Consider the following 13,068-nt stretch of genomic DNA (forward strand, 5'->3'; position numbering starts at 1 on the left):
TCAGTGTTACTCACACACTGATGGAGAGCTGCTGAGTGGAGGACTGTTTGGTGTCCGAGGAGACGGAGGAGGACTGGGGGTTGATCAGAGCCATGGTGATGGTGGGAGGAGCTTCACCACTACTCATCTTCCTCACGCCCTATAGACAGAGAGGAGGAGGAAGACCAGGATGTAAATATGTATACTGCCATAGAGAGTTCTTCCTCTCAACCCTATATAGAGAGGAAGACCAAGATATCAAACAGTAAAGTCGGAGATGATATCATGTAAACTGACCTGTTAAAGACCGAGTAAGAATAAGATATTCTCATGTTAAATGTGAAAGGACAGTTACGTGGTATCAATAAGAAATAAAGCAGACAAAGAAGGAATGCTAGAAAGAGATAAAGTGAGCGAGAAAAAAACAGGAAGATATATGGACTTAAACCTGTTTCATTTAAAATAAGGATATGATTGAAGGTAATATGTGAAACCCATTTTGAATTCAATCCCTCTGACAGCATCCTTAGAGCGCTGGGCCAGTAACCAAAAGGTTGCTGGATCGAATCCCGAGCTGACAAGGTAAAAATCTGTTGTTCTGCCCCTGAGCAAGGCAGTTAAGCCACTGTTCACCGGGCGCCGAAGACGTGGATGTGATGAGGGGGTTGGTTTAAATACGGAAGACACATTTGAGTTGTAGGCATTCAGTTGTACAACTGCCTAGGTTCTCCCCTTTCCCTTTCTATTTAAACACAACATCCATCTGTTTGCCCTTGGATGAAGTGGTTAGAAAGTGACTTTTTCAAAAGATTTCGAAAATAAATCAAAAATACAGTCTGCTTTGGCTACTTCTTCTTTGCAAGCATGTCATGCAGGAGACTGTGGCTGATTTGTAGCTACTGTATAGCAGGGTCCCAAAGGACTTCCTGTTTCCTACATAGGGCACAACTTTTGATCAGAACCATGTGTGTGTGTGTGTGTGTGTGTGTGTGTGTGTGTGTGTGTGTGTGTGTGTGTGTGTGTGTCACAGGCTGTTTTCACAACAACCAGAGAGAGTTGTTACCCCTCAAACACCCGGAGGGTAACACTACCGCTTTCATAATGATGTCTAGCACCATGTATTAAACTGTTCCATGTCTGAATCTTGTACGGTTTCACCGTAATGCCAACACACCCACTCTGAGATTACCGTAGACTCCTAGGCAACGCAATGAGAATATTTAATGTTGTTAATAGCATAACGTGCGTGAGGCACACATAGATACAACGCCTCTGCAAATGAGTCACCGTCTATTTTGAGTGGCTTGGTTATGTAATGAAGGGTCATTATCCTGAAGGCTGTGGTCTGACCTGTTGGGAGACTCACTTCAGGTTGTCAGTACTGACTCACAGACACACCTCAGAGTAGCTCCACACTAAACCTGCATCAGTACAGACACAGACACACCTCAGAGTAGCTCCACACTAAACCTGCATCAGTACTGACTCACAGACACACCTCAGAGTAGCTCCACACTAAACCTGCATCAGTACTGACTCACAGACACACCTCAGAGTAGCTCCACACTAAACCTGCATCAGTACTGACTCACAGACACACTTCAGAGTAGCTCCACACTAAACCTGAATCAGTACTGACTCACAGACACACTTCAGAGTAGCTCCACACTAAACCTGCATCAGTACTGACACAGACACACCTCAGAGTAGCTCCACACTAAACCTGCATCAGTACTGACTCACAGACACACCTCAGAGTAGCTCCACACTAAACCTGTATCAGTACTGACACAGACACACCTCAGAGTAGCTCCACACTAAACCTGCATCAGTACTGACTCACAGACACACCTCAGAGTAGCTCCACACTAAACCTGCATCAGTACTGACTCACAGACACACCTCAGACTAGAGCCACACTAAACCTGCATCAGTACTGACTCACAGACACACTTCAGAGTAGCTCCACACTAAACCTGCATCAGTACTGACACAGACACACCTCAGAGTAGCTCCACACTAAACCTGCATCAGTACTGACTCACAGACACACCTCAGAGTAGAGCCACACTAAACCTGCATCAGTACTGACTCACAGACACACTTCAGAGTAGCTCCACACTAAACCTGCATCAGTACTGACTCACAGACACACCTCAGAGTAGCTCCACACTAAACCTGCATAAGTACTGACTCACAGACACACCTCAGAGTAGCTCCACACTAAACCTGCATCAGTACTGACTCACAGACCTGTTCAGCTCTCTGTAGTTCTATTGAAGTAGAGATTTCTAGTTAAAAGGTCCATTCTGTTGCGCGGTAGGCAGACTAGGCACACTGAGTTCCTCATTACTGCATTTCATAGGAAATTAATCTAAATTCATAGTGAAGAGACTAGTTGAGGGCAGAAAGGAGCTCTGCTGGCTAAGAGCATCAGCATCAGCATTTTTTGCTGTTCCCATCATGAAATAACAATTACATTGACTTTTACCAAACACTGAGGGTGTGGCCCAAATGGCTCCCTATATAGTGGACTACTTTTGACAAGGGAGGGAGGGAGGGGAGCGAGGGAGGGAGGGAGGGAGGGGGAGGAGGGAAGGGGAGGGGGGAGGGGGAGGGAGGCAGTGGGGAGGGAGGGAGGGAGGGAGGGAGGGAGGGAGGGAGGGAGGGAGGGAGGGAGGGAGGGAGGGAGGGAGGGGAGCAGGCAGGGAGGGAGGGAGGGAGGGAGGGGAGCGAGGGAGGGGAGCAGGCAGGGAGGGAGGGGAGCGAGGGAGGGGAGCAGGCAGGGAGGGAGAGAGGGAATGCAGGACCAGGCTTGTCTGCTATTATAGGCACAGCGATGTGAAGGACTGTTACCTGCTCAGTGAAGAGGAAGGAGCTCTCAGGCAGATAAAAGAGAGGGAGATGGGAGATGGGAGAGAAAGAGAGAGAGGGAAAGACAAAGACAGAAAGAGAGGAGAGAACGGAAAGAGAGGGGGGGGGGAATCGGGAACGAGAGAGAAAGAGAGGAGAGAGGAGAGAACAGAAAGAGAGGGGGGAGGGGAATCGGGAATGAGATAGAAAGAGAGGAGAGAGGAGAGAGCAGAAAGAGAAGGGGGGGTCGGGAGAAAGAGAGGAGAGAACAGAAAGAGAGGAGAGAACAGAAAGAGAGACAAGGGGTGCTGTTATATAACTGACTCTACAGAGTGACTCACCATCATCATCATCATAAGCATGTGAGGGATCAACAGAGAGACAGAGGGGTGCTCTGGACCCTCCTCCTCCTCCTCCTCCTCCTCCTCTTCCCCCTTATCCCTGCCTGAGAGCATGAGTCTACATCTGCACTTTCAGCATGATTCTGTCCCTCCCTGACATGACATGGATAATTGCAGGGTAGAACAATGACATTTCTATTTAATCAACCTAATTATCTTAAAGGGGTAGGTCACCTGGCAACAGTCAGTGAGAAGTAGTTTACAAGGCTCTGTGGTGTGACCATTTTACTCACATACAAATATTTTGCTGTGAGACCTGGAATTGTTATTGAGGAGTACCAGTGTACACAGACGAATGGAGAATTCTAGCTTTAATGCCACCTAAACATATGTTTTCATTGTGCTCCTAAATCCCTCTGTGTGTAGCTACGTGTTTTAACTGAGAAGAAAAAAAGGTCAGTGTAGAGCCCTGAGGTTTGAAATGAAATCAGAGGTGTTTTTGTGTTGGTAAGACTGTCATAGCACTAGCGTCAGAATAACCTGCTTTGAAATAACTACACAGCATAGTGTAGTTGTACAGTATTACTCAGGGTTAAAAGGTAGAGGATTAATTTCTTTATCTGGGACCAGGCACAACATAACACACGGTAGGTACTGCACCTGAGTCAGCATGGGTGCATAGCTAACGCTGCACCAGCAGTCCAGATTATGTTTATGGTACATTAAGTAAGTTCAAGATTGTTGCCCCCTTCATCTCGTATCAGATACACCTTATTAAGCACCCTTCCTGTCTGTGGCTCCATACCAAATTGCAACCTACATAGTGCACTGCTTTTGACCAGAGCCCTGGTCTATATATGGAATTGGGTCCCATTTTGGATGCAAGTGTATTCTATCTCCTAGGCCAGGCTAGACCACAGCAGGCCAGGCTAGACCACAGCAGGCCAGGCTAGACCACAGCAGGCCAGGCTAGACCACAGCAGGCCAGGCTAGACCACAGCAGGCCAGGCTCGACCACAGCAGGCCAGGCTCGACCACAGCAGGCCAGGCTCGACCACAGCAGGCCAGGCAAGACCACAGCAGGCCAGGCTAGACCACAGCAGGCCAGGCTAGACCACAGCAGGCCAGGCTAGACCACAGCAGGCCAGGCTAGACCACAGCAGGCCAGGCTAGACCACAGCAGGCCAGGCTAGACCACAGCAGGCCAGGCTAGACCACAGCAGGCCAGGCTAGACCACAGCAGGACAGGCTAGACCACAGCAGGCCAGGCTAGACCACAGCAGGCCAGGCTAGACCACAGCAGGACAGGCTAGACCACAGCAGGCCAGGCTAGACCACAGCAGGCCAGGCTAGACCACAGCAGGCCAGGCTAGACCACAGCAGGCCAGGCTAGACCACAGCAGGCCAGGCTAGACCACAGCAGGACAGGCTGGACCACAGCAGGCCAGGCTAGACCACAGCAGGACAGGCTAGACCACAGCAGGCCAGGCTAGACCACAGCAGGCCAGGCTAGACCACAGCAGGACAGGCTAGACCACAGCAGGACAGGCTAGACCACAGCAGGCCAGGCTAGACCACAGCAGGCCAGGCTAGACCACAGCAGGCCAGGCTAGACCACAGCAGGCCAGGCTAGACCACAGCAGGACAGGCTAGACCACAGCAGGCCAGGCTAGACCACAGCAGGCCAGGCTAGACCACAGCAGGCCAGGCTAGACCACAGCAGGACAGGCTAGACCACAGCAGGACAGGCTAGACCACAGCAGGCCAGGCTAGACCACAGCAGGACAGGCTAGACCACAGCAGGACAGGCTAGACCACAGCAGGCCAGGCTAGACCACAGCAGGACAGGCTAGACCACAACAGGCCAGGCTAGACCACAGCAGGACAGGCTAGACCACAGCAGGACAGGCTAGACCACAGCAGGACAGGCTATGTCCTTTCAGATGGCTACTCATCAGGGAAGCCTGGTCTTACTGTTTCCTATAGACTCCCCCTCATCCTTCACTACCTCCACCCACCTCTCCTTCACTACCTCCACCCACCTCTCCTTCACTACCTCCACCCACCTCTCATACACTACCTCCACCCACCTCCCATACACTACCTCCACCCACCTCCCATACACTACCTCCACCCACCTCCCATACACTACCTCCACCCACCTCTCATACACTACCTCCACCCACCTCCCATACACTACCTCCACCCACCTCCCATACACTACCTCCACCCACCTCCCCTTCACTACCTCTATCCTTCACTACCTCCACCCATCTCCCCTTCACTACCTTCACCCACCTCTCCTTCACTACCTCTATCCTTCACTACCTCCACCCACCTCCCCTTCACTACCTCCACCCACCTCTCCTTCACTACCTCCACCCACCACCCCTTCACAACCTCTATCCTTCACAACCTCCACCCACCTCTCCTTCACAACCTCTATCCTTCACTACCTCCACCCACCTCTCCTTCACAACCTCTATCCTTCACTACCTCCACCCACCTCTCCTTCACAACCTCTATCCTTCACTACCTCCACCCACCTCTCCTTCACAACCTCCACCCACCTCTCCTTCACAACCTCCACCCACCTCTCCTTCACAACCTCCACCCACCTCTCCTTCACAACCTCTATCCTTCACTACCTCCACCCACCTCTCCTTCACAACCTCTATCCTTCACTACCTCCACCCACCTCTCCTTCACAACCTCCACCCACCTCTCCTTCACAACCTCCACCCACCTCTCCTTCACAACCTCTATCCTTCACTCCCTCCACCCACCTCTCCTTCACTACCTCCACCCCACCTCTCCTTCACAACCTCTAACCTTCACTCCCTCCACCTGTAATAATGCTTCCTCTCCCTCTGGTTCATTCCTAAAGCACATGGTCATAATGGTTCCATCCCCTAAGGTGTAGGGTGCCATTTGGGATGCAGGCCTTGGCTCTCCTCTGACTCAATTATCCTTTTTAAAATAGCCTGTGTTAAATTAACTAGTTATTGTGAAAAACAGCCCGTGTTAAATTAACTAGTTATGGTGAAAACAGCCTGTATTAAAGGACTAGTTATTGTGAAAACAGCCTGTGTTAAAGGACTAGTTATTGTGAAAACAGCCTGTATTAAAGGACTAGTTATTGTGAAAACAGCCTGTGTTAAAGGACTAGTTATTGTGAAAACAGCCTGTGTTAAAGGACTAGTTATTGTGAAAACAGCCTGTATTAAAGGACTAGTTATTGTGAAAACAGCCTGTATTAAAGGACTAGTTATTGTGAAAACAGCCTGTGTTAAAGGACTAGTTATTGTGAAAACAGCCTGTATTAAAGGACTAGTTATTGTGAAAACAGCCTGTATTAAAGGACTAGTTATTGTGAAAACAGCCTGTATTAAAGGACTAGTTATTGTGAAAACAGCCTGTATTAAAGGACTAGTTATTGTGAAAACAGCCTGTATTAAAGGACTAGTTATTGTGAAAACAGCCTGTATTAAAGGACTAGTTATTGTGAAAACAGCCTGTATTAAAGGACTAGTTATTGTGAAAACAGCCTGTATTAAAGGACTAGTTATTGTGAAAACAGCCTGTATTAAAGGACTAGTTATTGTGAAAACAGCCTGTGTTAAAGGACTAGTTATTGTGAAAACAGCCTGTATTAAAGGACTAGTTATTGTGAAAACAGCCTGTGTTAAAGGACTAGTTATTGTGAAAACAGCCTGTATTAAAGGACTAGTTATTGTGAAAACAGCCTGTATTAAAGGACTAAGTTATTGTGAAAACAGCCTGTATTAAAGGACTAGTTATTGTGAAAACAGCCTGTATTAAAGGACTAGTTATTGTGAAAACAGCCTGTATTAAAGGACTAGTTATTGTGAAAACAGCCTGTATTAAAGGACTAGTTATTGTGAAAACAGCCTGTATTAAAGGACTAGTTATTGTGAAAACAGCCTGTGTTAAAGGACTAGTTATTGTGAAAACAGCCTGTATTAAAGGACTAGTTATTGTGAAAACAGCCTGTATTAAAGGACTAGTTATTGTGAAAACAGCCTGTGTTAAAGGACTAGTTATTGTGAAAACAGCCTGTGTTAAAGGACTAGTTATTGTGAAAACAGCCTGTATTAAAGGACTAGTTATTGTGAAAACAGCCTGTATTAAAGGACTAGTTATTGTGAAAACAGCCTGTATTAAAGGACTAGTTATTGTGAAAACAGCCTGTATTAAAGGACTAGTTATTGTGAAAACAGCCTGTGTTAAAGGACTAGTTATTGTGAAAACAGCCTGTATTAAAGGACTAGTTATTGTGAAAACAGCCTGTATTAAAGGACTAGTTATTGTGAAAACAGCCTGTATTAAAGGACTAGTTATTGTGAAAACAGCCTGTATTAAAGGACTAGTTATTGTGAAAACAGCCTGTGTTAAAGGACTAGTTATTGTGAAAACAGCCTGTATTAAAGGACTAGTTATTGTGAAAACAGCCTGTATTAAAGGACTAGTTATTGTGAAAACAGCCTGTGTTAAAGGACTAGTTATTGTGAAAACAGCCTGTGTTAAAGGACTAGTTATTGTGAAAACAGCCTGTGTTAAAGGACTAGTTATTGTGAAAACAGCCTGTATTAAAGGACTAGTTATTGTGAAAACAGCCTGTATTAAAGGACTAGTTATTGTGAAAACAGCCTGTATTAAAGGACTAGTTATTGTGAAAACAGCCTGTGTTAAAGGACTAGTTATTGTGAAAACAGCCTGTATTAAAGGACTAGTTATTGTGAAAACAGCCTGTGTTAAAGGACTAGTTATTGTGAAAACAGCCTGTATTAAAGGACTAGTTATTGTGAAAACAGCCCGTGTTAAAGGACTAGTTATTGTGAAAACAGCCTGTGTTAAAGGACTAGTTATGGTGAAAACAGCCTGTGTTAAAGGACTAGTTATGGTGAAAACAGCCTGTGTTAAAGGACTAGTTATTGTGAAAACAGCCTGTGTTAAAGGACTAGTTATGGTGAAAACAGCCTGTGTTAAAGGACTAGTTATGGTGAAAACAGCCTGTGTTAAAGTACTAGTTATTGTGAAAACAGCCTGTATTAAAGGACTAGTTATTGTGAAAACAGCCTGTATTAAAGGACTAAGTTATTGTGAAAACAGCCTGTATTAAAGGACTAGTTATTGTGAAAACAGCCTGTATTAAAGGACTAGTTATTGTGAAAACAGCCTGTATTAAAGGACTAGTTATTGTGAAAACAGCCTGTGTTAAAGGACTAGTTATTGTGAAAACAGCCTGTATTAAAGGACTAAGTTATTGTGAAAACAGCCTGTATTAAAGGACTAGTTATTGTGAAAACAGCCTGTATTAAAGGACTAGTTATTGTGAAAACAGCCTGTGTTAAAGGACTAGTTATTGTGAAAACAGCCTGTGTTAAAGGACTAGTTATTGTGAAAACAGCCTGTGTTAAAGGACTAGTTATTGTGAAAACAGCCTGTGTTAAAGGACTAGTTATTGTGAAAACAGCCTGTATTAAAGGACTAGTTATTGTGAAAACAGCCTGTATTAAAGGACTAGTTATTGTGAAAACAGCCTGTATTAAAGGACTAGTTATTGTGAAAACAGCCTGTATTAAAGGACTAGTTATTGTGAAAACAGCCTGTATTAAAGGACTAGTTATTGTGAAAACAGCCTGTATTAAAGGACTAGTTATTGTGAAAACAGCCTGTATTAAAGGACTAGTTATTGTGAAAACAGCCTGTGTTAAAGGACTAGTTATTGTGAAAACAGCCTGTATTAAAGGACTAGTTATTGTGAAAACAGCCTGTGTTAAAGGACTAGTTATTGTGAAAACAGCCTGTATTAAAGGACTAGTTATTGTGAAAACAGCCTGTATTAAAGGACTAGTTATTGTGAAAACAGCCTGTGTTAAAGGACTAGTTATTGTGAAAACAGCCTGTATTAAAGGACTAAGTTATTGTGAAAACAGCCTGTATTAAAGGACTAGTTATTGTGAAAACAGCCTGTATTAAAGAACTAGTTATTGTGAAAACAGCCTGTATTAAAGGACTAGTTATTGTGAAAACAGCCTGTGTTAAAGGACTAGTTATTGTGAAAACAGCCTGTATTAAAGGACTAGTTATTGTGAAAACAGCCTGTGTTAAAGGACTAGTTATTGTGAAAACAGCCTGTGTTAAAGGACTAGTTATTGTGAAAACAGCCTGTGTTAAAGGACTAGTTATTGTGAAAACAGCCTGTGTTAAAGGACTAGTTATTGTGAAAACAGCCTGTATTAAAGGACTAGTTATTGTGAAAACAGCCTGTATTAAAGGACTAGTTATTGTGAAAACAGCCTGTATTAAAGGACTAGTTATTGTGAAAACAGCCTGTATTAAAGGACTAGTTATTGTGAAAACAGCCTGTATTAAAGGACTAGTTATTGTGAAAACAGCCTGTATTAAAGGACTAGTTATTGTGAAAACAGCCTGTATTAAAGGACTAGTTATTGTGAAAACAGCCTGTGTTAAAGGACTAGTTATTGTGAAAACAGCCTGTATTAAAGGACTAGTTATTGTGAAAACAGCCTGTATTAAAGGACTAGTTATTGTGAAAACAGCCTGTGTTAAAGGACTAGTTATTGTGAAAACAGCCTGTGTTAAAGGACTAGTTCTCTCTCTAACCCTGGCATTCCACAGAGATCTTGAGACAACAGCAATAGAGAGACAGAGATCTTGAGACAACAGCAATAGAGAGACAGAGATCTTGAGACAACAGCAATAGAGAGACAGAGATCTTGAGACAACAGCAATAGAGAGACAGAGATCTTGAGACAACAGCAATAGAGAGACAGAGATCTTGAGACAACAGCAATAGAGAGACAGAGATCTTAAGACAACAGCAATAGAGAGACAGAGATCTTGAGACAACAGCAATAGAGAGACAGAGATCTTGAGACAACAGCAATAGAGAGACAGAGATCTTGAGACAACAGCAATAGAGAGACAGAGATCTTGAGACAACAGCAATAGAGAGACAGAGATCTTGAGACAACAGCAATAGAGAGACAGAGATCTTGAGACAACAGCAATAGAGAGACAGAGATCTTGAGACAACAGCAATAGAGAGACAGAGATCTTGAGACAACAGCAATAGAGAGACAGAGATCTTGAGACAACAGCAATAGAGAGACAGAGATCTTGAGACAACAGCAATAGAGAGACAGAGATCTTGAGACAACAGCAATAGAGAGACAGAGATCTTGAGACAACAGCAATAGAGAGACAGAGATCTTGAGACAACAGCAATAGAGAGACAGAGATCTTGAGACAACAGCAATAGAGAGACAGAGATCTTGAGACAACAGCAATAGAGAGACAGAGATCTTGAGACAACAGCAATAGAGAGACAGAGATCTTGAGACAACAGCAATAGAGAGACAGAGATCTTGAGACAACAGCAATAGAGAGACAGAGATCTTGAGACAACAGCAATAGAGAGACAGAGATCTTGAGACAACAGCAATAGAGAGACAGAGATCTTGAGACAACAGCAATAGAGAGACAGAGATCTTGAGACAACAGCAATAGAGAGACAGAGATCTTGAGACAACAGCAATAGAGAGACAGAGATCTTGAGACAACAGCAATAGAGAGACAGAGATCTTGAGACAACAGCAATAGAGAGACAGAGATCTTGAGACAACAGCAATAGAGAGACAGAGATCTTGAGACAACAGCAATAGAGAGACAGAGATCTTGAGACAACAGCAATAGAGAGACAGAGATCTTGAGACAACAGCAATAGAGAGACAGAGATCTTAAGACAACAGCAATAGAGAGACAGAGATCTTGAGACAACAGCAATAGAGAGACAGAGATCTTGAGACAACAGCAATAGAGAGACAGAGATCTTGAGACAACAGCAATAGAGAGACAGAGATCTTGAGACAACAGCAATAGAGAGACAGAGATCTTGAGACAACAGCAATAGAGAGACAGTTGATGGGGAATTTCCAAGGAGGAAGAATACAACAAAAAGAACCAGATGTATGAAGCACAAAGTCAACACCAAGACACCGAGCCACAGAGTAAATGGCTTGAAGCTTTATCCAAATCCTCTACTCTGCCCTGAACACAAACACACCTGAGGACTCACCTGTTGTGACAGGTGTCTGCCAGTTCTCACGGAGTTTCGCTTCACGCGCTGTGAGGTCACACCTGAGCGGTGAGAGGAGCTGTGGTTGGGAGGGGGGGCGGAGGGTTGGGACAGCTGGCTCTGTTGAACCTGATGGTTCAGGTTGTTGAGGGCACTGACTAGGTGCCCCTGGGTCGGCTGGTACCCACTGTTGATATTAGCAGGTTGTTGTGCCTGGGTTGACTGGTACAGACCATTTATATTCAAAGGTTGTGTCTGGTTGGACTGGTACAGGGTGCTGCTGTTAGCTTGTTGCTGTTTCCCCTGGGTGGTGGTGGGGGGGTTGAGAGCAGAAATATTGGAGGTCTTCGTGGGGCTCTGGGTCGCCCCGAAGCAGGTTGCCCGGTCGGGATTTGTTGATCCACTCTCACTCCCGATCCCTGGGCGAGATTCAGCCGAGGAGTCACTCCCCTTCCAGGTCTTTCCCTCCAGAAGCTTGGCTGCTGCCTCTGTGAATGGCTGGGAGAGAAGAAACACAGAGGATCAGAGTGAGAGAACAGAGGAGAGCGAGAGAGAGAGAGAGAGAGAGAGAGAGAGAGAGACCGAGCATAAATAGAGAACCCACTCACTCCTAATCTCCCAGTGAAAATAAAAAAGTGTTGATCACAAACAGAGAGGAAAATGTTCTTCCTCCCTTCTCCCTCTCTCAGCCTCTGTACCTGACATCCCATGGATCCTCACTGTGGTCTTCTCTGATCTGTGACGCAGCTGTTTTAAAGAGCCCTGTACTCTCATTCCACTGTGGTCTTCTCTGATCTGTGACGCAGCTGTTTTAAAGAGCCCTGTATACTCTCACTCCCCAGCTCTCATCCTGCACTTGTTGGCTAGGCTCTAGGCTCTAAGCAGTCAGGCAGGCAGGCAGAAAAGCACCAGTTGAGATAGGCAGTCAGTCGTGACTGGTGTTAAGAGGAGCAGGAGGCAGAGTGGAGCAGAGCGATGCTGCTAAACAGGCAAAGCAGACGGGCAGGAAGGGAGGAAGGAAGGAAGGAAGGAAGGGAGGTAGACAGACAGACAGAGAGGCAGAAAGACAGGCAGGCAGTGCTAATGCTCTTACTCCCTACAGTGATGTGCTCTTATGCCATCCAAGCACAGAAAGCATTACGGTGTCCTCACGCTTCACTGCCTGACACGGGAAGTAGAGGAGAGGACGCAGGCTCAGAGAGACAGAGAGGAGAGAACATAACAGGAAAACAGAGGGATACATAAGAAAAGCTAAAAGTGAAAAGAAGAGTGGAAGGTCAGAGAGGAGAAGACAGAAGAGCGGAAGGTCAGAGAGGAGAAGAGTGGAAGGTCAGAGAGGAGAAGACAGAAGAGTGGAAGGTCAGAGAGGAGAAGACAGAAGAGCGGAAGGTCAGAGAGGAGAAGACAGAAGAGCGGAAGGTCAGAGAGGAGAAGACAGAAGAGCGGAAGGTCAGAGAGGAGAAGACAGAAGAGCGGAAGGTCAGAGAGGAGAAGACAGAAGAGCGGAAGGTCAGAGAGGAGAAGACAGAAGAGCCGGAAGGTCAGAGAGGAGAAGACAGAAGAGCGGAAGGTCAGAGAGGAGAAGACAGAAGAGCGGAAGGTCAGAGAGGAGAAGACAGAAGAGCGGAAGGTCAGAGAGGAGACGACAGAAGAGCGGAAGGTCAGAGAGGAGAAGACAGAAGAGCGGAAGGTCAGAGAGGAGAAGACAGAAGAGAGGAAGGTCAGAGAGGAGAAGACAGAAGAGCGGAAGGTCAGAGAGGAGAAGACAGA

General features: G+C 45.6%; 1 protein-coding gene across 17 annotated transcripts in view; it reads right to left on the reverse strand.

Moving 5' to 3' along the window:
* LOC118379224 (E3 ubiquitin-protein ligase SH3RF1-like) overlaps window positions 1–13,068 on the reverse strand; it is a 59,877-nt gene that overhangs the window by 2,327 nt on the left and 44,482 nt on the right. For 16 of the 17 annotated variants that reach the window (XM_052516291.1, XM_052516302.1, XM_052516331.1 and 13 more), the window contains exons 5-6: window positions 11,287–11,796; window positions 15–139 (exon numbers count right to left, since the gene is read on the reverse strand). In XM_052516291.1, the coding sequence (XP_052372251.1) occupies window positions 15–139; window positions 11,287–11,796 (635 nt within the window). The remainder of the gene's footprint in view (window positions 1–14; window positions 140–11,286; window positions 11,797–13,068) is intronic. The other variant, XM_052516341.1, reaches the window with a different exon arrangement.

Source organism: Oncorhynchus keta, chromosome 4, assembly GCF_023373465.1.
Source record: "Oncorhynchus keta strain PuntledgeMale-10-30-2019 chromosome 4, Oket_V2, whole genome shotgun sequence".
Taxonomy (NCBI): Eukaryota; Metazoa; Chordata; class Actinopteri; order Salmoniformes; family Salmonidae; genus Oncorhynchus; species Oncorhynchus keta.